This window comes from Rhinoraja longicauda, chromosome 12 (genome assembly GCF_053455715.1).
Source record: "Rhinoraja longicauda isolate Sanriku21f chromosome 12, sRhiLon1.1, whole genome shotgun sequence".
In the NCBI taxonomy this organism is placed as follows: Eukaryota; Metazoa; Chordata; class Chondrichthyes; order Rajiformes; family Arhynchobatidae; genus Rhinoraja; species Rhinoraja longicauda.
Window position 1 is genome coordinate 51,480,373 of NC_135964.1, and position 24,888 is coordinate 51,505,260.

The following is a 24,888-nucleotide window of genomic DNA, read 5'->3' on the forward strand; positions in this document are numbered from 1 at the left end:
ACGACAGTCGGAGGTGGGGAGGGAAGTGGAACAAGAGTCATTATTTGCAAGAAAGATTCAAACATGGATGGTTGACACAAAATACTGGAGTAACTCAGCGGGACAGGCAGCATCTCGGGAGAGAAGGAATGGGTGACGTTTCTGGTCGGGACCCTTCTTCAGACGGATGACGTGCAGGCTGATGAGTGTCCCAATTGAAACCTTGCTCCCATCCAAAAAGGGCAAGGTATCGTGAGGGAACAATGGGGAGGGGGGGACTCAGCCGAGACTAATCTCTCTTGGCCTGGAAAACACACACAGACCCGTGGAAAACAGATCCTTCGGCCCACCGAGTCCATGCCGACCAGCGATCACCGCGCACACTTGCACTATCCTACCACAAGGAATCATTTACAATTTACCCGAAGGCAGACAAACCTGTATGTCTTTGGAGTGCGGGGAGAAACCGGAGCACCCAGAGAAAACCCACGCAGTCACAGGGAGAACGTGGAGGTGCAAACTCTGTACAGACAACACCCGTAGTCAGGATGGAACCCGGGTCTCTGGCGCTGTGAGGCAGCAGCTCTACCGAGATTAGTTCAACTTGGCCACATGTTCGGCCTGTCCTTGTCCCATGTTCTAAATTCTATGAACCTCCTGCTGTGAATTTCCAGTCCCTTTGCAAGAAATCCAGGGGAACATGAAGGAAATGTGTGAAGATATCCAGCGATAGACTCCTCTCATTCCAAAGTTTATTTATTTTTTGCAGAGTACAAAAAAAACTGGTACAGTCTCACGGTGTGTATCAGATCAGGAGCAACCTCTCAAATAAAACCCAAAATGCTAATTGTATTGAAATGCCTTTTAAAAAAAAAGAAAACTAAACCTTCTCATTGTTTGCAGGTGCGTTTTTCTCCAGAACAAAAAAAAAAAAGTAAATCCAGATATTTACAAGAAAATCAATTTTCATTCCAAAATTTAAATTTAAAAAGTGGTGAATGGCTCTCGTGCTCTCGACTTCTTGCCTTGTTACCAACCGGAATGCCCCATCAAACCGCGGGAAGGGATTGGAAAGTGGTGGAAGTGTTGCCCATCCCACAGGGAACCTTGGTGTCCTAGTGTTTCCCCGCCAGTGCCCAGCTGAGGCTCCTTGTTTGGGACACTCAGTGGAGCTGGGCAGAGAGTTGTAAATCTGTGGAATTCTCTGCCTCAGAAGGCAGTGGAGGCCAATTCTCTGGATGCTTTCAGGAGAGAGTTAGATAGAGCTCTTAATGATAGCGGAGTCAGGGGGTATGGGGAGAGGGCAGGAACGGGGTACTGATTGCAAATGATCAGCCATGATCACATTGAAGGGCCGAATGTGCTACTCCTGCACCTACTGTCTATTAACACATCATTGGAACCAGCAGTTCATGTTCAATGAAGATCTTAGACAATAGACAATAGGTGCAGGAGGAGGCCATTCGGCCCTTCGAGCCAGCACCGCTATTCAATGTGATCATGGCTGATCATTCTCAATCAGTACCCCGTTCCTGCCTTCTCCCCATACCCCCTGACTCCGCTATCCTTAAGAGCTCTATCTAGCTCTCTCTTGAACGCATTCAGAGAATTGGCCTCCACTGCCTTCTGAGTTATCCACTTTGTCAGGTGCCTGGTCAGTCAACCTGCATCAAGTCCCATCAGCTCCAAGAAGATGCTCCTTCCCCCCCACCCTCCATCTATCGCTCCTCAAGAGGGACGCAGACCCCAATCAACGTGGTCTGGGTTCGGTGGGGGCTGGGGGAGAGGAGGTGTGGGAAGGGAAATGGGGGGGGAGGGGGGAAACCACATTTCGATGCCGACCACCCTCTCTCTCGCAGGATAGAGAACCAGGAAACTCAAAAGGTTGGGAGAAAGCGCGTGGGGGGGCGTGATGAACGACTTCGAAGCATCGTCACAAAGGGGAACTGCTTAAACAAAGCTGCACGGATCACAATTCTATCTCCCCAAAGTAAAAAGCACAGGAAGACACATAAATAAATATATACCATACCCCGCTCCGATTACCAGAACGGGGGGGTTCCAGGATAACAAGGAAGAGTTTGGAAATTTAAAAAAGAAAATCGGTGAAAACTGTTTTTTAAACAACTTTCAAAATACAACCTGCTAGCCCTGTCGAGAAGTGCTCTAACACACCATGTACAGGCCCATTACGTCATTAAAATTATTCATTAATAAGACATTAAATTCTCTTTTTTTTCTCCTCGCCTTGTACTTTTTTTTTTAATAAACACATCACATTTTTTGTGCATATGAACTCCACATGCTTTTCACCTCATGCGGACGGACTGCAGAGTTAGAAGGATTCTTAACCATAGTTTTTTTAACAATAGATTGGACAAAATATGCATATATAACTATACAATATTTAACACTTGCAAATGCAGACACATGCAACACAAAATAGGCATCTTCTTCCCCCCCCCCCCCCCCCCCCAACTCTCAATCGACATCCTCTTAGGGGCACTGATTTTACACTCATTTTACGGTCAATATACATTTACAAGTCGGGCGATTCTTACAAGATGCCAATTTTTCACTGTGCAAGAGAGGGAGGGAGAGAGAGAGAGAGAGAGAGAGAGAGAGAGAGAGAGAGAGAGAGAGAGAGAGAGAGAGAGAGAGAGAGAGAGAGAGAGAGAGAGAGAGAGAGAAACAGAGAGAGAGAGAGACAGAGAGAGAGATGGTGGAATTCGGTTCGGCGGGGGAGGGGGTGGAAATAATTTGTGATGAGAAAACTCTCTGGCAGAGAGACAGACGTTGAAAAGAAGTGTTAACCCCCCCCCCCCCATTCCTCCCTCCCCTTCCCCACAAACATAAACGGGATGGGATGGGGGGGGGGGGGGGGGAGGGAAACAAAGTATTGTAGAGAGATGGGGGGGGTTTGCAAAACACCTTCATCCAACCCCCCCCCCCCCCCCCCACACACACACTCCAACAGTCTTGCTATTCCCATGTCTCCACACACATACATACATACATACACACACACACACACACACACACACACAATTTTGTTTTAAAAACCTGTTTGTTACGGGATCCTCCGCATTCACCATCCCGCCCTCCCCTCTCCCCACCCCTACACTAAACGGGAGAGACTTCAAGAGAGAAGTGAGCGAGGAAGAGAGGGGAGGGGGGAGGTGGGGAGAGATGGGGGGGGGGGGGGGAAGGGAGGAAAGAGCAGAGAGTGTTGCAAAGGCCACCTTGAAGAGGCGGTGGCCGTCCCACGACAAGGGTCCCAGCGCGGGCAGGGGGTGCCCAGTACAACGAGGTCGGACCCCAGCCGAGACCCCCGGGAGTGGGGTTCCATGGTGAACCAGTAACCTTTCCAACAAGGCCTCTCTCCCGCCACTGGGGCCAGTGCTTTAGCCCGCACGTTCGATCCCTATGCTATCTGATGCAGATGACAAATATTCATCCGTCTTGTAGCAACAGTGTGTGCGTGCGTGTGCATGTGTGTGTATACAGTACATATGTGTGTGTGCATACAGTACACGTGTGTGTGCATGTGTATACAGTACATGTGTGTGTGCGCATGTGTGTGGATGCATGTGTGAGTGCGCGCGTGTGTGTATCTGCGTGTGTATACAGTACATATGTGTGTGTGTATCTGCGTGTGTGTATACAGTACATGTGTGTGTGCGCATGTGTATGGATGCATGTGTGTGTGAGTGCGTGCGTGTGTGTATCTGTGCGTGTATCTGTGTGTATGTGTGTATACAGTACATATGTGTGAGTTTATGTGTGTTTTGCATCTGTGTGTGTGAGACTATGTGTGTATACATGTGTGTGTGTATACAGTATATGTGTGTGTGTGTATACATGTGTGTGTGTATCTGTGTGCGAGAGTATGTGTGTATACATATATGTGTGTGTGTATACATATATGTGTGTGTGTGTGTGTGTGTGTGTGTGTGTGTGTGTGTGTATCTGTGTGTGTGTGTACATATATGTGTGTGTGTGTACGCATCATATATATCTGTCTATATATAAAATTATAATATAAAAATCGGTAGATCCCAATATTTTGACATTCCTGACAACAGATGCAAGTCAGTCCAAGTCACGGGCACACTAGCCAGTGTCTGCTGGTGGTGGTATATATATGATATACATTAATCTCTCAATATATTATATATATATATGCAGCATTCACCCTCTTGTTAGATGACCTGGATGGTTATTGCACAACAGCCGGTCCTGATAACAAGATTGTCTTCTTGCCTGTGTGTGTGGTTTTCTATTTAACACTCTGGCCGTCCAGTCTTTCTTCAGTCGGGCTCAGGTTTGATGGCAGCCACTTTCTCCAGGATTTGGCCGGGGCTGTGGGCAGGTTGTCCCGGGTGTGGTCTGAAGCAGGCCAGCGACTCCTCCTCTGGCTCCTGCTTGACCCAGCCCAGCCCGGCCCGGCTCTTCTCTGCCTCGGCCCGGCCGAGCAGTTGCGTTCTCCTCCTCCCTCTCCTCCCTTTGTCCTCCTCCACCTCCTCCTCACCGCCTTCAGCGTCTGTCCTGGCGGTGGCAGCGGCGGCGAGGCCGAAGGCCTGGGCTTCCCCCGCGCTCCGCCTCAGCATGTAGTACAGGATGGGGTTGGCTTTGGTCAGCCATGGCGGGTCGTGGTGGTGGTGGGTGTGGGTGGTGGGCCTCTGTGGTGGCGGCGGCTGCTGCTGAGGGAGACGGGCTGGCCGCGGGTAGCCCGCCAACTCCACGCTCAGCGGACTCTCCTTCCCGCCCATTGTCAGCTGGTAAAAATGGCCGCCGGCGGGGGGGGGCGGTGGTGAGGGGGGGAGAGTCCGGCGGCTTGGCGGGATGATGATGGTGGTTGCGTTGGTGGTGGTGGTTCGATTCCCGGGCCGGGCCGCCGTTCTGGGACAAGACTTTGATGCCGTTCTCCGACAGCAGCAACTGCTTCAGGACGTTGAACTCGGGCGCGTCCACCTTGTGATGATGATGATGGTGATGTTGATGATGGCGGCGCTCGGGGGCCCCGCCGTTGCTCCGGCCGCTGACCGCCGCCGGCTCCTCGGACACCCCGTTGCTGGGGCAGAAGGAGTGGCCGTTGTTGAGCCCAGGCTTCTTCATGGAGTCTCGGCGCTCGGGCGGTGGGGAAGCGGGCAGCAAGTGGCGTATCCTGGTCATGGCGGGGCTGGCGGGGTAGGCCTCCGTCGTGGGGTTGGGGCTGGTGCTGTGGTGGAGAAGCAGCCGGCTCAGGACCCCCCCTCCCCGGGCGGCCGAGTGGGCCGGCGATGGCGGGCAGGAAGACGACGACGCTGCCGCCGACTCCAACTTCACCGTCTCCCCGGCCCCGCGGGGCGCCGCCCGCAGCGGACACTCGGCGCTGGGGAAGGAGCCGCCATCTTCGTCCGCGGGCTCCATTTTGATTTTGACCTGGGTGTGGACGCGGCCTTGGCCGTAGCCTGGGCCTCGGTTGTCCGTCTGCCTGCCCAGCACCAGCGGCGGCTGGGCCTTGTGGGCCTGCTCCTTGTCTGGGTGGCGGAGCAGGAGCTGGAGGACGCTGCGCCGCTCCAGCAGCTGAGCCAAGTCCGGCGCCCCGGCCCTCTCAGGCCCCACCACGGCCTCGCTCGGCCGAGGGTAGCCGCCCAGCGGGGAGACCTTGGCCGCCTGCTGAGGGGATGTGCCGGGGGCTCTGGCCTCCGCCTCGGCCTGCGCCGGCTCCGGGGACTTGAGGTTGCCGGTGTGGGCCAGGTCGTGGAGCAGCTTGCTGGCGCTGAAGGAGAAGTTGGCCAGGCGGCTGTCGGAGGTCGGCGGAGGGGCCTGCGACGTGGCGGTGAAGGAGGGGGCCCCCCGCGGGGTCTCGGGCCCTTGCTCCAGGAAGCGCTGGCCTTTGGCAGGCTCCACCGTCGGCCTTTGCTGCTGCTGCTGCTGCTGCTGGCGGCGGCTGGCCTTCCTTAGGGGGTCGCCCTGAGCCTGGAAGAGTTGGGAGCGGCGGGGGGAGCGGGGAGTGGGCTTCCGAGCGGCCGTGGGCTGGTGGTGGTGGTTCCTCCCGGCCGCGGGGTAAGGCTCCGAGAGGGCCGGGCCCCTGCCCTGGGGGGCTTCCCCGCCGGGCTCGGCCTGGGTCCCCAACAGCAGTTGGAGCAAGGTGACCTTGTGGTGGCTCTTGGCCTCCTCAGGGGGACCACACCCCTCCCCCCCATCGTCCTCCACCTCCGCCTTGGGCCCAGGGCCCCGGAGTCCAGGCAACCTTGGGTTCCAGCTGAAGAGGAGAGACTCGGTCATCTGCTCCAGGCTGCCCGGGTGCAGGGCGGTGGGGTCGCAGGCCCGGGGTCTGGTGGAGAGGTCCATCGGGGTGCAGGTGGAACGGGGGGCCGGCTCCCCTCCCCCATTGGCTTCCCCCGCCCCCGCCGCCCCTTCCTCCTTCAGCGGGCGGGCCCTGGCAGGGGGGGCCACTTGGCCCGGCTGCCCCCACAACAGGTGGCCGTTGGTGGCCGGGAGTTTGGGCGAGTTGAGCAGATGCATGAGCAAGCTGCTGCCGCCACCGCCACCCGCGGCAGAGGCGGGCGAAGCCGGCGAGCGCTGGCCCCTCTCCCGGGGAGGGGTCCCCGCTCCCACCGAGGCCTTGCCCGCCTGGGGCCGCTCCGGGCCCACCCCGGCCTGTTTCTTGCAGGCGATGGCGGCTAGGCGCTGGCTGGCCGACGGGGCCAGGGAGCGGGCCCTGGAGTATTGCTGGAGCTGGCAGTCGCTGGACAGTAGGAGGGCCAGTTGGCTGCAGGCGGCGCTGGGTTTGGGCGAGCTCGATGCCCCCGGCCCTGGTGTTGTCGCTCCTTTGCCAACCATGCTGGCCACCTCCTTCAGGCGTGCGGAGCAGGACAGCCGGGGAGAGGGCTTGGCATTGGCGTTGGCAGCCAGGGAGCTCTCAACTCCTCCTCCCCGCAAGTCCAGCAGAGCCCCTGGCCTCCCGCAGCCCCCCTGCTCGGGCGAGGAGGTCCGGCTATCCGGGGTGGACACCCGGCACCCATGCTCCTGCAGGCTGGAGCTGAACGACTGGAGCAGGGATGCCAGCAGCGTGCTGCGAGTCTGCTGCTGCTGGTGGGCCGCCGGCTGTGGGTTGCCCACGCTGCCCTCCTGCCCGCCAACCCTCCTGCGCTTGTGGGCGCCGTGCCAGTCCTCGCTCTGCAGGAGCCGGGCCTTCTTCGGGTTGGCCGCCCGGGGCGGGGAGGAGCAGGAGGGGGCCGCCGGGGGGAGGCCCCTCGCCAGGGCCGCAGGGGAGAGGGAAGGAGAGGGGGCCGCTCCCTCGGCCCCCCTGCCGGCACGGGCCCGCCCGTCGCAGTCGCTCTTGTCGGCCGGGGCCCCGGCGTTGGCCGCGCGGCGCATCGGGACGCTTTCCAGGTACGTTAACACGACGGAATCCTGCTGCATGTCAGAGGACAGGTCTTCGCCATGGGTCATGTTCAAAGAACGCACGGAAAAATCCCCCCCCTCCCTAAAAATAAAAAATTAAATAAAAAACTAATGGAAGAGTCAACTGGGACACAAAGCCCCAAGCCAGCGCCAATGTCTCGGAGCCCAATCACTTTCCGGGCAACCTCTCGGCTGGGTCCACGGTCACCGAGGTCTTGGCGGACAAGGGCAGGGAGGTCGAGGCGAGGATCCAAGGCCCCATTCCCCGGTCCTGCGAGCCAAGGCCAACCTTCCTTTCCACGCCTCCTGCTCTATCCTTGCGCCTTACGAGGTGGTGGCGGCGGTGGGCCCTTCGGCCCGCTGCTCTCTGCTCGCCCGTCGATTTCCAGCCAGCAGCGGCCAAACCCAGGCCGGCGAGGGCACTTCCATTCGAGGTCCCTCCCGAGTCATCCAAAGGTCCGCGTCCTAGTGCAAGGCGGCCTCCACCTGCGGTGAGAGCAGAAACGACCGTTAGTCATCAGTTTATTGCCGAGGTGCCGTGAAACACTTTTGTTGCCCGCCCCGCACCTGGGGTACTGTGTGCAGTTGTGGTCTACTAATTTGAGGAAGGACGTTCTTGCTATTGAGGGAGTGCAGCGTGGGTTAATTCCCAGGATGGCGGAACTGACATACGACGAAAGAATAGGTCGATTGGGCTTGTATTCACTGGAATTTAGAAGGATGAGAGGGGATCTTGTGGTAAACATAGATAATAGGAGCAAGAGTAGGCCATTCGGCCCCGTGAGCCAGCACCGCCATTCAACATGATCATCCAAAATCAGTTCCCCATTCCTGCTTTTCCCCCATATCCCTTGATTCCCATAGCCCTTAGAGCTAAATCTAACTCTCTCTTGAAATTCTTAAAGGATTAGACAGGCTAGATGCAGGAAAAATGTCCAGAACCAGGGGTCGCAGTTTAAGAATAAGGGGAAGGCCATTTAGGACCGAGATGAGGAAAAACCTTTTCACCCAGAGAGTTGTGAATCTCTGGAATTTTCTGTCACAGAAGGCAGTAGAGGCCGATTCACTGGATGTTTTCAAGAGAGAGTTAGATTTAGTTCTTAGATCTAACGGAATTAAGGGATATGGGGAAAAAGCAGGAACTGATTTTGATTCACTGATTTTGGATGATCAGCCATAATCATATTGAATGGCTGTGCTGGCTCGAAGGGCCTACTCCTGCACCTATTTTCTATGTTTCTATGTCTACGTTTCTAACCAGTCAGCGGAAAGACAATACTTGATTACAATCGAGCCGTCCACAGTGTGCAGATACACGATAAAGGGAATAACATGAATAACATTTAGTGCAAGATAAAGCCAGTAAAATCCGATTAAAGATCGTCCGAGGGTCTCCAATGAGGTAGGTAGCAGTTCAGAGCCGCTCTCTAGCTGTTGGTAGGATGGGTCAGTTGCCTGACAGCAGCAGGGGAAGAAACTGTCCCTGGATCCGAGTCAGCGGGAGGCCATTTTAGTTTTGTTTAGTTTTCGTATCACGTGTACAGGTACAGTGAAAAGTGTTTTTGTCGCATGTCAAGTCAACGGCAAGGCTACACATGATGACAATCAAATCGTCCACAGTGTACAGATGCAGGATAAAGGGAATAACATTTAGTGCAAGATATATTCCTCTTGGGTAGCTTATAAGAAACATTTAGACGGGTACATGGATAGGACAGGTAAAGAGTGATATGTGCCAAACACAGGTAAGATTATTAAGGGGTTGGACACGTTAGAGGCAGGAAACATGTTCCCAATGTTGGGGGAGTCCAGAACAAGGGGCCACAGTTTAAGAATAAGGGGTCGGCCATTTAGAACGGAGATGAGGAAAAACTTTTTCAGTCAGAGAGTTGTAAATCTGTGCAATTCTCTGCCTCAGAAGGCAGTGGAGGTCAATTCTCTGGATGCTTTCAAGAGAGAGCTAGATAGAGCTCTTAAGGATAGCAGAGTCAGGGGGTATGGGGAGAAGGCAGGAACGGGGTACTGATTGAGAATGATCAGCCATGATCACATTGAATGGCGGTGCTGGCTCGAAGGGCTGAATGGCCTCCTCCTGCACCTATTGTCTATAGGTGGGATTAGTGTAGATGGGACATGTTGGTCGGTGTAGGCAAGTTGGGCCGAAGGGCCTGTTTCCACACTGCATTACTCTGTGGTTGCTCTATAGTTAGATTGAGCTCTAGGGGCTAGCGGAATCAAGGGATGTGGGGAGAAGGCAGGCACGGCTTACTGAATGCGGATGATCAGGATGAATGGCGGTGCTGGCTCGAAGGGCCAAATGGCCTCCTCCTGCACCTATTTTCTATTTCTCTATGAGTCTTTAACAACCCGATGATATGAAAATTGAAATAACAAGGAACTGCAGATGCTGGTTCATACCAAAGATAGACACAAAATGTTGGAGTAACTCATCGAATCAGGCAGCATCTCTGGAGAACATGGAAAGGTAATTTTTCATCCATGAGAGTTAGATTTAGGCTCTTAGGGTTAAGGGAATCAAGGGATATGGAGAAAAAGCCGGAACGGGGTACTGATTTTGGATAATCAGCCATGATCATATAGAATGAGGGTGCTGGCTCGAAGGGCCGAATGGCCTACTCCTGCGCCTATTTTCTATGTTTCAGGTCGGGTGTCCTCCTTCAAACTTCTAACAACCCTTCTTCCCAACAACCATCAGGCTCTTGAACACCACAAAACACTAACTATGAACAATGGACCATCTTAGTTGCACTAAGGAATTTGGGCTTTCTTGAACTAGTATAGGAGTTATTTTGGTTTGCAGACACAGCCTGCCGTGTCCGCGGCGACCAGCGATCCCCCCGTACACTAGCACTGCCCTGCACACACTAGGGACAATTTACAGAAGCCAATTAACCGACAAACCAGCAGATGATACTAAGCTGGGGGGTAGTGTGAATTGTGAGGAAGATGCAATAAGGCTGCAGGGTGACTTGGACAGGTTGTGTGAATGGGCGGATACATGGCAGATGCAGTTTAATGCAGATAAGTGTGAGGTTATTCACTTTGGAAGTAAGAATAGAAAGGCAGATTATTATCTGAATGGTGTCAAGTTAGGAAGAGGGGATGTTCAACGAGATCTGGGTGTCCTAGTGCATCAGTCACTGAAAGGAAGCATGCAGGTACAGCAGGCAGTGAAGAAAGCCAATGGAATGTTGGCCTTCGTAACAAGAGGAGTTGAGTATAGGAGCAGAGAGGTCCTTCTACAGTTGTACCGGGCCCTGGTGAGACCGCACCTGGAGTACTGTGTGCAGTTTTGGTCTCCAAATTTGAGGAAGGATATTCTTGCTATTGAGGGCGTGCAGCGTAGGTTCACTAGGTTGATTCCCGGAATGGCGGGACTGTCGTATGTTGAAAGGCTGGAGCAATTAGGCTTGTATACACTGGAATTTAGAAGGATGAGGGGGGATCTTATTGAAACATATAAGATAATTAGGGGATTGGACACATTAGAGGCAGGAAACATGTTCCCAATGTTGGGGGAGTCCAGAACAAGGGGCCACAGTTTAAGAATAAGGGGTAGGCCATTTAGAACAGAGATGAGGAAGAACTTTTTCAGTCAGAGAGTGGTGAAGGTGTGGAATTCTCTGCCTCAGAAGGCAGTGGAGGCCAGTTCGTTGGATGCTTTCAAGAGAGAGCTGGATAGAGCTCTTAAGGATAGCGGAGTGAGGGGGTATGGGGAGAAGGCAGGAACGGGGTACTGATTGAGTGACCAGCCATGATCGCATTGAATGGAGGTGCTGGCTCAAAGGGCTGAATGGCCTACTCCTGCACCTATTGTCTATTGTCTATTGTCTATTGTCCTTGGCGCGTGGGAGGAAACCGGAGCACCCGGAGAAAACCCACGCATACAAACTCAATAGACAGTAGACAATAGGTGCAGGAGTAGGCCAATTGGCCCTTCGAGCCAGCACTGCCATTCATTGTGATCATGGCTGATCATCCACAATCAGTACCGTTCCTGCCCTCTCCCCATATCCCTTGACTCCGCCATCTTTAAGAGCTCTGTCTAACTCTCTCTTGAATGCATCCAGAGAATTGGCCTCCACTGCCTTCATTGGCCTCCGCTCCGTACGGACAGCACCCTGGGTCAGTATGGAACCCGTGTCTCTGGCGCTGTGAGGCAGCAACTCTACCGCTGCGCCACCGCACCGATCATGCAGAAGTCTGGTCATCTATATTTATAACTTTGAATCCCACTCCAGCAGCTGGGGAATATAGTTTGATGATCTTAATAAATCTGCACTAAAGAAATTCAGTACTTATGACCATGAAGTTATTGGACTGTTCACGAACAAGGAGAGAAAATCTGCAGACCTCACTCAATCCGGCCTTTTACAGGCCTCTGGATTCACAGAAACGTTAACTGTTCTGCGAAATTGTCTGTCTAATCACCCAGTCAAAACCAGCCAGGTATGTACAATAAATCCTGACCTGACCCACAATTCACACATAAGGTCGTAAGGAATAGGAGTAGAATAAGGCCATTCGGCCCATCGAGTCTACTCCGCCATTCAATCATGGCTGACCTATCTCTCCCTCCTAACCCCATTGTCCTGCCTTCTCCCCATAACCCCTGGCACCCGTACTAATCAAGAATCTAACTATCGCTGCCTTGAATATATCCACTGACTTGGACTCCACAGCCTTCTGCGACAAAGAATTCCACAGATTCACAATCCTCTGACTAAAGAAATTTCTCCTCATCTCCTTCCTAAAAGGACGTCCTTTAATTCTGAGGCTGTGACCTGACCTCCAGTCCTAGACTCTCCCACTGGTGGAAACATCCTCCCCACATCCCGCAAACCAATTGAGAAAAATCTCATACCGTTTAGTTCATTGCCATGTGTCTCCTCTGCCCACCTGTCTGTCTTTTCTATACGTTGTGTACCCCCTGAATATTCAGTTCCCAGCCCTGGTCCTCTTGTAGCCATGTCCACTTTATTGTTTATGCTTCGCGCATTTAAATACAACACTTTCACTTCGGTATTCACCTCACCTCTCACAATTGGCCCTGACCTTACTCTCTTATCCCATCTAGAACTTCCCTTCCCATTTATTCGAGAGTCCTTTGCAATTTCTCCTGTATTCGCTTCCCCTTTAACTCCATCTTCATATTCCCAATTTGTCAACCCCTCCCCCCCCACTACTTAGTTTAAAGCCACACGTGTAGCACTAGCAAACCTGCCTGCCAGAATGTTGGTCCCCCCTGCTGTTAAGGTGCAACCCGTCCCTTTTGTACAGGTCACCCCTACCCCAGAAGTGATCCCAGTGGTCTAGAAATCTAAATCCCTGCTCCCTGCACCAGCCCCTCAGCCATACATTCATATCCCCGATCTCTCTGTTCCTGCCCTCACCAGCACGAGGTACAGGTAACAGTCCAGAGATAACCACCCTCGACGTCCTCCTTCTTAGTCTTCTTCCTAACTCCCTAAACTCACGCTGCAGTATCTCCTTCCTCCCAACGTCGTTCGTGCCCACATGCACAACTACTTCCGGTTGATCACCTTCCCTCACTAGGATGTTCTGAAGCCGCTCCGTGATGTCTTGAACCCTGGCACCAGGGAGGCAACAGACCATCCTCGAGTCCCGCCTGCTCTTGGTATTAAGGAACAAGGGATGTGTGGTTGGAATCAAGGTATTGGAACCAATATGGGTTGAGTTGTGGGGGAAAGTGGTAAATGATCAGCCTTGAATTCTCAGTACCAAAGGTACAGTAAGCCAGGTGTGAGGAACTTGAAATAGAGAGACAAGAGACTGCAGATGTTGGAATCGAAGAAAACACAAAGTGCTGGAGGAACTCAGCAGGCCAGGCATCTGGAGGGAGAATGAATAGATGACGTTTCGGGTCCTTTAGTTTAGAGATAGAGCGCGGAAACAGGCCCTTCAGCCCATCAAGTTCAAGCCGACCCGCGAACCCCATACACTAGCACTATCCCACACACACACTAGGGACAGATTACAATTACACCAAGCCAATTAACACACAGTCTGAAGAAGGCTCTCGACCCGAAACGTCACCCATTCCTTCTCTCCCGAGATGCTGCCTGAGCCGCTGAGTTACTCCAGCTTTTTTGTGTCTGCCTTCCATCTAAACCAGTCACGATCTTGTCCACCCCATGCCATATCTTCCCTTGGCCATCTCTTCCTCTAAAAGGACCGAGTTACCAGGAGAGGTTTGGACAGGCTAGGACTTTATTCCTTAGAGTGCACGAGGCTAAGGGGTGATCTTATAGAGGAGTATAAATCATTTAAAAAAAAATAGTTTCGTTTAGTTTATTGTCATGTGTATCGAGGGACAGTGAAAAGCTTTTTTGTTGCGAGCTATCCAATCAGCGAAAATACTATACATGATTACAATCGAGCTGTCCACAGTGTGCAGATACAGGATAAAGGGAATAACATTTAGTGCAACATAAAGTCCAGTAAAGTCCGATTGAAGATAGTCCAAAGGTCTCCAAAGTGGTAGATGGGAGGTCAGGACCTCTCACTAGCTGTTGGTGGGATGGTTCAGTTGCCCGACAACTGCTGGGAAGAAACTGTCCCTGAATCTGGAGGTGTGTGTTTTCACACTTCTGTACGTCTTGCCTGATGGGAGAGGGGAGTGACTGGGGTGAAACTGGTCCTTGATTATGCAGGGGACCTTAGAAACATAGAAACATGAAAAATAGGTGCAGGAGGAGGCCATTTGGCCCTTCGAGCCAGCACCGCCATTCATTGTGATCATGGCTGATCATCCACAATCAGTAACCCGTGCCTGCCTTCTCCCCATATCCCTTGATTCTGCTAGCCCCCAGAGCTCTACCTAACTCTCTTTTAAATTCATCCAGTGAATCGGCCTCCACTGCCTTCTGTGGCAGAGAATTCCACAAATTCACAACTCTCTGGGTGAAAAAGTCTCTTCTCACCTCAGTTTTAAATGGCCTCCCCTTTATTCTTAGACTGTGTCCCCTGGTTCCCCCAACATTGGGAACATTTTTCCTGCATCTAGCTTGTCCAGTCCTTTTATAATTTTATACGTCAATAATTGAAGTGCGGGAGGAAACCGAAGATCTCGGAGGTCACGGGGAGAACGTACAAACTCCGTACAGGCAAGCACCCGTAGTCAGGATCGAACCCGGGTCTCCGGCGCGGTTGGGCAGCATCTCTACCACTGCGCCACCTCTGACAAATCGCTCATTGTACTTCCAAACAGTTCACAAACAGGGGGGAGGACTGAACAATCTCCTTCATGCTGCAAGGTTCAATGCTGATCCCAGGAAATAAATACAACAGGAAATTCTCTCATTACGGTCAGTTGAAGGCCAGAAATTAGTCAACGCTTCTAATTTCCACTTGGTATTCCTTGCAAAAAACTTTTACTCAACTTTTCCGACGGTCAAAGTTTAAAGAAGAGGAAGTTTGCTCATTGTCTTATTTTTTACTTACAGTTGTATCTTAACTTCACAGCTGGGTTTAAAACTTCAACGGAGAAACGTAGGAGGTCAAGGTTTCGGCCTGGGTAGCCATGCGAGTGTCCACATGCTTCCGACTTTCACCCTTGTGATACGCGATGGACGGAACAGCAAACCAGTGGCTTGTGACCTTCAGCTAGTTCTCCCCTACGATAGAAACATCAATACATTATAACGACATGCCCAGCACGGAAACCAGGCAAAAAAAACAATCACAAAGTGCTGGAGTAACTCAGCGGGTCAGGCAGCATCTCTGGACAACATGGATAGGTGACGTTTCACAGAGTGCTGGAGTAACTCAGAGGGTCAGGCAGCATCTCTGGAGAACATGGGTAGTTTAGGTTAGAGATACAGCGCGGAAACACCCTTCAGCCCACCGAGTCCGCACCGACCAGGTGCCCTACACCACTAACACTACCCTACACACACTAGGGACAATTTTACATTTTACATTAATGCCAATCCAGTTAACCTACAAACCTGCATGCCTTTAGAGTGTGGGCAGAAACCGATGATCTCAGAGAGAACCCACGCAGGTCACGGGGTGAACGTACAAATTCCGTACAGACAGCACACGTAGTCAGAATCGAACCCGGGACTCTGGCGCTGTGAGGCAGCAACTCTACCGCTGCACCACGATGGCGATCTTTCACAGAGCGCTGGAGTAACTCAGCGGGTCAGGCAGCATCTCTGGAGAACATGGACAGGCGATGTTTCACAGAGTGCTGGAGTAACTCAGTCGCGGCACGGTGGCGCAGCGGTAGAGTTGCTGCCTTACAGCGAATTCAGCGCCGGAGACCCTGGTTCGATCCCGACTATGGGCACTGTCTGTACGGAGTTTGTACGTTCTCCCCGTGACCTGCGTGGGTTTTCTCCGAGATCTTCGGTTTCCTCCCACACTCCAAAGACATGCAGGTATGTAGGTTAATTGGCTTGGTAAATGTAAAAATTGTCCCTAGTGTGTGTAGGATAGTGTTAATGTGCGGGGATTGCTGGTCGGCGCGGACCCGGTGGGCCGAAAGGGCCTGTTTCCGTGCTGTATCTCTAAACTAAACTAAACTAAACTACTGGAGTAACTCAGCGGGTCAGGCAGCATCTCTGGAGAACGTGGATAGGCGACATTTCACAGAGTGCTGGAGTAACTCAGCGGGTCAGGCAGCATCTCTGGAGAACATGGATAATGGACGTTTCGGGTCGAGACCCTTCTTCAGACATTGTGGTGGAGGGGAGATGATTGTAGTGGGGGGGGGGGGGTGAAAGCTGGAAGAGAGATGGAAGGTAGCATAAAGTCTGGCGAGTGATGGGTGGATACAGGTGAAGGGGAGTTTTTGTTCGGTGGATGGCTGCACAAAGCCGAGAGGTGAAAAGACAAAAGGTGTGAGATAAGATTGGACTAAAGGGCCTGTTTTCATGTGGAGGAAGGAACTGCAGATGCTGGGTTACATCAAAGTAAGACACAACATGCTGGAGTAACTCCGATTTTCGGTTTGGTTTAAAGAAAGGTTTCGACACAAAACTGGTCTCAGCGGGTGATCAACGATCAGCCTGGACTCAGTGGGCCGAAGGGCCTTTACCTTTCAATTAGTGGGCAAAATTAGGGCACATGGTATTGGGGGTAGGGTACTGACATGGATAGAAAATTGGTTGACAGACAGAAAGCAAAGAGTGGGGATAAATGGGTCCCTTTCGGAATGGCAGGCAGTGACCAGTGGGGTACCGCAAGGTTCGGTGCTGGGACCCCAGCTATTTACGATATACATTAATGACTTAGACGAAGGGATTAAAAGTACCATTAGCAAATTTGCAGATGATACTAAGTTGGGGGGTAGTGTGAATTGTGAGGAAGATGCAATAAGGCTGCAGGGTGACTTGGACAGGTTGTGTGAGTGGGCGGATACATGGCAGATGCAGTTTAATGTAGATAAGTGTGAGGTTATTCACTTTGGAAGTAAGAATAGAAAGGCAGATTATTATCTGAATGGTGTCAAGTTAGGAGGAGGGGGAGTTCAACGAGATCTGGGTGTCCTAGTGCATCAGTCAATGAAAGGAAGCATGCAGGTTCAGCAGGCAGTGAAGAAAGCCAATGGAATGTTGGCCTTCGTAACAAGAGGAGTTGAGTATAGGAGCAAAGAGGTCCTTCTACAGTTGTACCGGGCCCTGGTGAGACCGCACCTGGAGTACTGTGTGCAGTTTTGGTCTCCAAATTTGAGGAAGGATGTTCTTGCTATGGAGGGCGTGCAGCGTAGGTTCACTAGGTTAATTCCCGGAATGGCGGGACTGTCGTATGTTGAAAGGCTGGAGCGATTGGGCTTGTATACACTGGAATTTAGAAGGATGAGGGGGGATCTTATTGAAACATATAAGATAATTAGGGGATTGGACACATTAGAGGCAGATAACATGTTCCCAATGTTGGGGGAGTCCAGAACAAGGGGCCACAGTTTGAGAATAAGGGGTAGGCCATTTAGAACGGAGATGAGGAAGAACTTTTTCAGTCAGAGAGTGGTGAAGGTGTGGAATTCTCTGCCTCAGAGGGCAGTGGAGGCCAGTTCGTTGGATGCTTTCAAGAGAGAGCTGGATAGAGCTCTTAAGGATAGCGGAGTGAGGGGGTATGGGGAGAAGGCAGGAACGGGGTACTGATTGAGAGTGATCAGCCATGATCGCATTGAATGGCGGTGCTGGCTCGAAGGGCTGAATGGCCTACTCCTGCACCTATTGTCTATTGTCTATTGTCTAAAAGACCAGCAATTGAAAGAAAAAGTTTGCATCCTCTTGTTCCTCTTCATTTGTCATATGTTTAGTTTAGTTTTTAAGTTACAGTGTGGAAACAGGCCATTCGGCCCAACGAGTCCATGCCGACCAGTGATTACCTGCACATGCTAGTTCTCTGTTTACCCAGTTTCACATCCTGCACACTGGGGACAATTTACAATTTACAGAGAAGCCAATGAAACCTACAAATCTGCACGTCTTTGGTGTGCGGGAGGAAACCGAAGCACCCGGAGAAAATCCACGTAGGTCACGGGGAGAACGTACAAACTCTGTACAGACAGCGCTCGAGGTGAGGATTGAACCCGGGTCCCTGGCGTTGTCAGGCAGCAACTCTGCCACTGTGACGCCCCAAAATTATTAATTTCTTGATCTTTTAAATTATTATCTATGTACTAAAACTCTCGTTTGTTCCAGAACTACAGCCAAAACGGAACACGACAGCGTGACAATTGTAGGCCCACCTTACTCACCGTCGTCCTTTGGTGCTAATGGAAGAAGTTTCATTGAAATCGGTGTTATATTTTTTAAGTTACTCACATTTTAAAGTTTAAATCTATCTCCTAGTGAGGGAGAGGGGGGAGGGGGGATAAAGGGGTGTTGAGGGGGATGGACTGGGGGGGAGGGGAAGGGGGGGAGGAGGGAGGGAGGGGGAGGAGGAGGAGGGAGGAGGAGTGAGGGAGGAGTGTGGAGGGGAGGGAGGGGGGGTGAGGGGAGGGGTGAGAGGAGGTGAGGGGAGGAGGGAGTGAGGGGAGGAGGGGGGGTGAGGAGGAGGGAGGGGGGGTGAGGGGAGGGGTGAGAGGAGGTGAGGGGAGGGAGGGGGTGAGGGGAGGGAGGGGGGTGAGGGGAGGGAGGGGGGTGAGGGGAGGGAGGGGGGTGAGGGGAGGGAGGGGGGGTGAGGGGAGGGAGGGGGGTGAGGGGAGGGAGGGGGGTGAGGGGACGGGAGGGGGGTGAGGGGAGGGAGGGGGGTGAGGGGAGGGAGGGGGGTGAGGGAGGGAGGGGGGTGAGGGGAGGGAGGGAGGGGAAGGGGGGAGGGAGGGGAAGGGGGGAGAGGGAGGAGGGGAGAGGACAGAGGATGGGGGGAGGAGGGAGGGAGGGAGGGAGGAGGGGGGAGGGGAGGAGGGGGTGAGGGGAGGGAGGGGGGTGAGGGGAGAGTGGGGGTGAGGGGAGGAGGAAGTGGGGAGGAGGAAGTGGGGAGGAGAGGGGTGCTGCACCAATGCAAGAGAGGATTGGGCCCAACAGGTCCACTTGGTCTAGTATGTTATCTATGAATATTGAGCATCTGTACGCCTTTGGAGTGAGTGTGGGAGGAAACCGGAGCACCCGGAGAAAACCCACGCGGTCACGGGGATAACGTACAAACTCCGCGCAGGCAGCGCCCGAGGTCAGCATCGAACCGGCGCTGTGAGGCCGCAACTCTACCGCTGCGCCACCCAATGATCCTGGGGAACTTTGTTACATGTCAACTGGTTGCTTCTAGACCTGTGCTGCAGTCAACAGTGCATCTCAAACACACTGCACTGGCTGTAACAACTATCTCGGACAGCTCAAGGGTACTAAAACAACGTGGATGTTATTTTTACATTGCCCCCTGAACCTTCTCCTATCAGAGAGGAAACTTTGCTACCTGCAATCTCCAAACAAGTCCCTGGTGGCTGGGAGCATTCTAGTACATGTCCTCTGCACCATCTACCTGCCAACCTTCCCAAATCTTTTGCTGCTCAGATTGCAGATGCAATCTTCTTGGCCACCTCTCCGTCCAAACGAAGCTAATTGCTCGAACCCTCAACTGCACGATGAACTTCAAAGCAACTGCGAACATAAGACACAAAATGCTGGCGTGACTCAGTGGGTCAGGCAGCATCTCCGGAGAGAAGGAATGGGTGACGTTTCGTAAAAGTGGCCACCCCTCGTGTAGTTCCTCAGTGCGATCTACCCTTTTTTAGTTTGGAGATGCAGCGCGCAAACAGGCCCTTCGGCCCACCGAGTCCGCGCCGACCAGCGATCACCCCGTACATTAACACTATCCTACACACACCAGGGACAATTTACAATATTACCGAAGCCAACTAACCTACAGACCTGCACGTCTTTGGAGTGTGGGAGGAAACCGAAGGTCTCGGAGAAAACCCACGCAGGTCACGGGGAGAACGTACACACTTCATACAGACAGCAGCCGTTGTCAGGATCGAACCAGGGTCTCCGGCGCTGCATTCGCTGTAAGGCAGCAACTCTACCGCTGCGCCACCATGCCGCCATTCACCCTTGTACTCATGATTGAGCCATGTGTAGTTTAGAGGTACAGCGCAGAAACAGGCCCTTCGGCCCACTGAGTCAACTCTGACCAGCAATCACCGCGTACACTAACACTATCCTACACACACGTACACTAACACTATCCTACACACGCGTACACTAACACTATCCTACACACACACACTAGTGACAATTTACAAGTTTACCAAAGCCAATTTATCCACAAACCTGTACGTCTTTGGGATGTGGGAGGAACCTGGAGCACCTGGAGAAAACCCACGCGGTCACAGGGAGAACATACAAACTCCATAAAGACAGCACACTTTGTTAGGATCAAACCTTGGTCTCTGGCGCTGCAAGGCAGCAACTCTACCGCTGTGCCCTTTCGACAGAGGGCGGTGAATCTGTGGAATTCTTTCCCACAGAAGGCTGTGGAGGCCAAGTCAACGGATATTCTTAAGACAGAGATGGATAGATTATTGATTAGTGCGGGTGTCAGGGGTTATGGGGAGAAGGCAGGAGAATGGGGTTGAGAGGGAAAGATAGATCAGCCATGATTGAATGGCGGAGTAGACTTGATGGGCCGAATGGTCTTATTCTGCTCCTATCACTTACAAACTAAGGAACCGTCTCAGTTATTAGTGGAGGTCAATGAGGGAAGGCAAGGTTCAGACTCTACATTAGATGCCAGTGCAAACATACAGAGCAACATCATTCCTACACATTTCACCTGCTCCACTGCAAAATCTCCTGAAGGCACGCCTACTTTGAAGTCAAGTCAAGTCAATTTTATTTGTACAGCACATTTAAAAACAACCCACGTTGACCAAAGTGCTGTACATCAGTCCAGGTACTAAGAAATGAACATACAATGGCGCACAAACATAACAGCACATACATAAACAGTTCACAGCGCCCCATCAGAGGGCCTCAAACGCCAGGGAGTAGAAGTAAGTTTTGAGCCTGGACTGAAAGGAGTCGATGGAGGGGGCAGTTCTGATGGGGAGAGGGATGCTGTTCCACAGTCTAGGAGCTGCAACCGCAAAAGCGCGGTCACCCCTGAGCTTAAGCCTAGACCGTGGGATAGTCAGTAGCCCCAAGTCGGACGACCTGAGGGACCTGGAGATAGAGTGGTGGGGTAGAAGATTTTTGATATGGGGGGGGGGCAAGAAGTTCTTCAAGAAACTTGAAGAAGTTCTCCTCCTCTCTCTGACGAGAGTTCTGCAACACTCTCCCTCGCTGCCCCCACCCCCCCCCCCCCCTTTGTGATTCTATGTTGGTCCGTGTGGGCAAGTTGGGCCGAAGGGCCTATTCCCACACTCTACGACTCTATCTTTCATTTATTTGTTCCATATCTTTCTACATCACAGTGTATATCTCTCGTTTCCCTCCCCCCCCCCCCCCCAGAACAAGGGGCCACAGTTTAAGAATAAGGGGTAGGCCATTTAGAACGGAGATGAGGACAAACTTTTTCAGTCAGAGAGTTGTAGATCTGTGGAATTCTCTGCCTCAGAAGGCAGTGGAGGCCAATTCTCTGAATGCATTCAAGAGAGAGCTAGATAGAGCTCTTAAGGATAGCGGAGTCAGGGGGTATGGGGAGAAGGCAGGAACGGGGTACTGATTGAGAATGATCAGCCATGATCACATTGAATGGTGGTGCTGGCTCGAAGGGCAGAATGGCCTCCTCCTGCACCTATTGTCTATTGTCGCCCATTCCTTCTCTCCAGAGTTGCTGCCTGTCCCCGCTGAGTTAGCCCAGCTTTTTGTGCCTGTCTTCGGTGTTAGTCGGCATCTGCAGTTCCTTCCTGCGACATCTCCATTACGTTGCATTTCTAACAAGACATTATAAATATCCAATTTATTCTGAATTCTGTTCCTCCCAAGGCCAACTTCAAATCTGACCGCGCGAGCAGCTGACCTTCACGGAACTGATCTGCCGTGACCTTGCCTCCAACTCCTTCGAGCGAATCAATAACCAGGACCTTGAACGGAGCAAGGGCAAAAGGGGGAAGGGGAACTGGAAGCTAAAGAAACAACAAAAAAAAGTGCAACCCGACAGATTGGCCAGGGTCACCACGTTTAGCAGCAGATGGCTCCCGCTCTTAGACTGACTCAGAGTGCTGGAGTAACGGCACAGTGGCGCGGCGGTAGAGTTGCCGCCTCACAGCGAATGCAGCGCCTGAGACTCAGGTTCGATCCTGACTACGGGCGCCGTCTGTACGGAGTTTGTACGTTCTCCCCGTGACCTGCGTGGGTTTTCTCCGAGGTCTTCGGTTTCCTCCCACGCCCCAAAGACGTGCAGGTTTGTAGGTTAATTGGCTGGGCAAATGTAAAACAATTGTCCCTAGTGTGTGTAGGATAGTGTTAATGTGCGGGGATCGCTGGGCGGCACGGACCCGGTGGGCCGAAGGGCCTGTTCCCGCGCTGTATCTCTAAATCTGCGGGACAGGCAGCATCTCTGGTGAGAAGGAACGGGTGACGTTTCGGGTCGAGACCCTTCTTCAGGCTCTTACTTTGGCTCTCACTCTCAGTTTAGTTTAGTTTCGTTCATCTTCACGTGTACAGTGAAACGTTTTCGTTGCCTGCTAACCAGTCAGCGGAAAGACAATACGTGATTGCAATCGATCCATTTACAGTGGACAGATACATGATAAGGGAGTAACGTTTAGTGCAAGGCAAAGCCAACAAAGTCTGAGCAAGGATAGTCCGAGAGTCACCAAAGAGGTAGATAGTAGTTCAGCACTGCTCTCTGGTTGTGGTGGGATGGTTCAGTTGCCTGATAACAGCCGGGAAGAAACTGGAGGTGTTCCTGAATCTGGAGGTGTGCGTTTCCACGCTTCTGTACCTCTTGCCAGATGGGAGAGGGGAGAAGAGGGAGTGGCCGGGGTGAGACTGGTCCTTGATGATGCTGCTGGCCTTGCCGAGGCAGCGTGAGGCGTAGATGGAGTCAATGGAACGGAACGTTGGTTTGTGTGATGGTCTGGGCTGCGTCCACAATTCGCTGCAATTTCTTTCAGTGACGTTAAGTAACGATACGTGCTGGTGGAAGCCTTCTCCTGAAGTGTACTAATAAAAGGTTTAGGTTTACTCTTGCCACGTGTACCGAGGTACAGTGAAAAGCTTTGTTGCGCACGCTATCCAAACAGATCAGATCGTCTGAAGAAGGGTCTCGACCCGAAACGCCACCTATTCCTTCTCTCCAGAGAGGCTGTCTGACCCGCTGAGTTACTCCAGCTTTTAGTGTCCATCTCAGATCAGGTAACACCCACACGTGAATACAATCAAGTCAAACTCAAGTACAATAGGTAGAGCAAAGGGGAAGATACAGAGTGCAGAATATAGTTTTCTGCATTGTAGCGCATCAGTTCCACAGACAAAGTCCAATGTCCGCAATGGGGTAGAGGTGAATCGGACAGCACCCTAGCTAATGGAAGGACCGTTCAGAAGCCCGATAAGCATTCAAGCTTCTGTACTTTTGGAGAAGGGAGAAGGAAGAGTGACTGAGGTGGGACAAGTCTTTGATTATGTTGGCTGCTTTTCGGAAGCAGCGTGAAGTGTAGATGGAGTCAATGCTGGGAAGTCTTTTTTAGATTTAGAGATACAGCGCGGAAACAGGCCCTTCGGCCCACCGAGTCCCGCGCCGCCCAGCGATCCCCGCACATTAACACTATCCTACACACACCAGGGACAATTTTTACATTTACCCAGTCAATTAACCTACATACCTGTACGTCTTTGGAGTGTGGGAGGAAACCGAAGATCTCGGAGAAAACCCACGCAGGTCACTGGGAGAACGTACATTCGCTGTAAGGACAGCAACTCTACCGCTGCGCCACCGTGTCACCCTAAGTCTGGACTGTGTAATGGACTGGGCTACATCTACACCTCTCTGAGAGTCCCGGGTTCGATCCTGACCTGGGGCATTGTCTGTACAGAGTTTCTACGTTCTCCTTGCGACCGAGTGGGGTTTCTCCGGGTGCTCCGGTTTCCTCCCACAGTCCAAAAAAGGCGGGTTTGTAACTTAATTGGCTTCGACAGACAGTCCCTGATGTGTGTAGGATATAACCGGTAGAATAGCACAGTTGATCATTGGTCGGCGTTGACTCGATGGGCCGAAGGGCCTGTTTACTTGCTGTATCTCTCAGCGGCGCGGTGGCGCAGCGGTAGAGCTGCTGCCCCACAGCGCCAGAGACCCGACATCGATCCCGACTACGGGCGCTGTCTGTACGGAGTATGTACGTTCTCCCCGTGACCTGCGTGGGTTTTCTCCGGTGCTCCGGTTTTCCTCCCACACTCCAAAGACGCGCAGGTTTGTCGGTCAATTGGCACTGGTGAATTGTGCGTGTAGGATACAAAACATAGAAAATAGGTGCGGTAGGAGGCCATTCGGCCCTTCGAGCCAGCCCCGCCATTCATTGTGATCGTGGCTGATCATCCACAATCAGTGACCCGTGCCTGCCTTCTCCCCGTATCCCTTGATTCCGCTAGCCCCTGGAGCTCTGTCTAGCGGTGGTAGTTCGTGTTAGTGTCCCGCAGTGAACGCTGGTCGGCGTGGACCCGCTGGGTTGAAGGGCATGTATCTCCAGACTGATCCAGCGCGCCAGACAATAAGTACTGGCCTCGCCCGCCCCCCCCCCTGTGTCCTATAAATTAAGGAACAACACATAATGGCTGACAGGCCCACCCACGTACTGTGCAGAGAGTTGTACGGACTTGTCCCAGTTAGCACTCTGTGCCCTGATCTTACACAATGACACATGTGTACCGACCATCCAGGGCAGCAATCATTTGATCCCTCATGATGCACAAATGAAATTTTAAAAACTCACTTTGCCGACGGAGCAGCCTGGCTTTGGAAGGGCAGGGTTCGCTTGTTGTTCTGCGGGGTGTTTTACACCGTTCTCATGGAGACTGAGAGACCAGTCCATCTGGAACGCCACCAGTGACTGCAGGTCCGGCCATCTAGCGATTCCCCGAG

The 24,888-nt window shown here is 52.4% G+C and overlaps 1 protein-coding gene across 1 annotated transcript; it reads right to left on the reverse strand.

The window, feature by feature from the left end:
- Positions 1–2,943: 2,943 nt before the first annotated feature.
- On the reverse strand, positions 2,944–24,833 carry nrip1a (nuclear receptor interacting protein 1a). Its single transcript, XM_078409735.1, is given in 4 exon segments — positions 2,944–4,787; positions 4,789–7,860; positions 14,860–15,032; positions 24,740–24,833. Coding segments are annotated over 2 exon segments (3,132 nt in total). The 5' UTR covers positions 7,423–7,860; positions 14,860–15,032; positions 24,740–24,833; the 3' UTR covers positions 2,944–4,289.
- Positions 24,834–24,888: the final 55 nt, after the last annotated feature.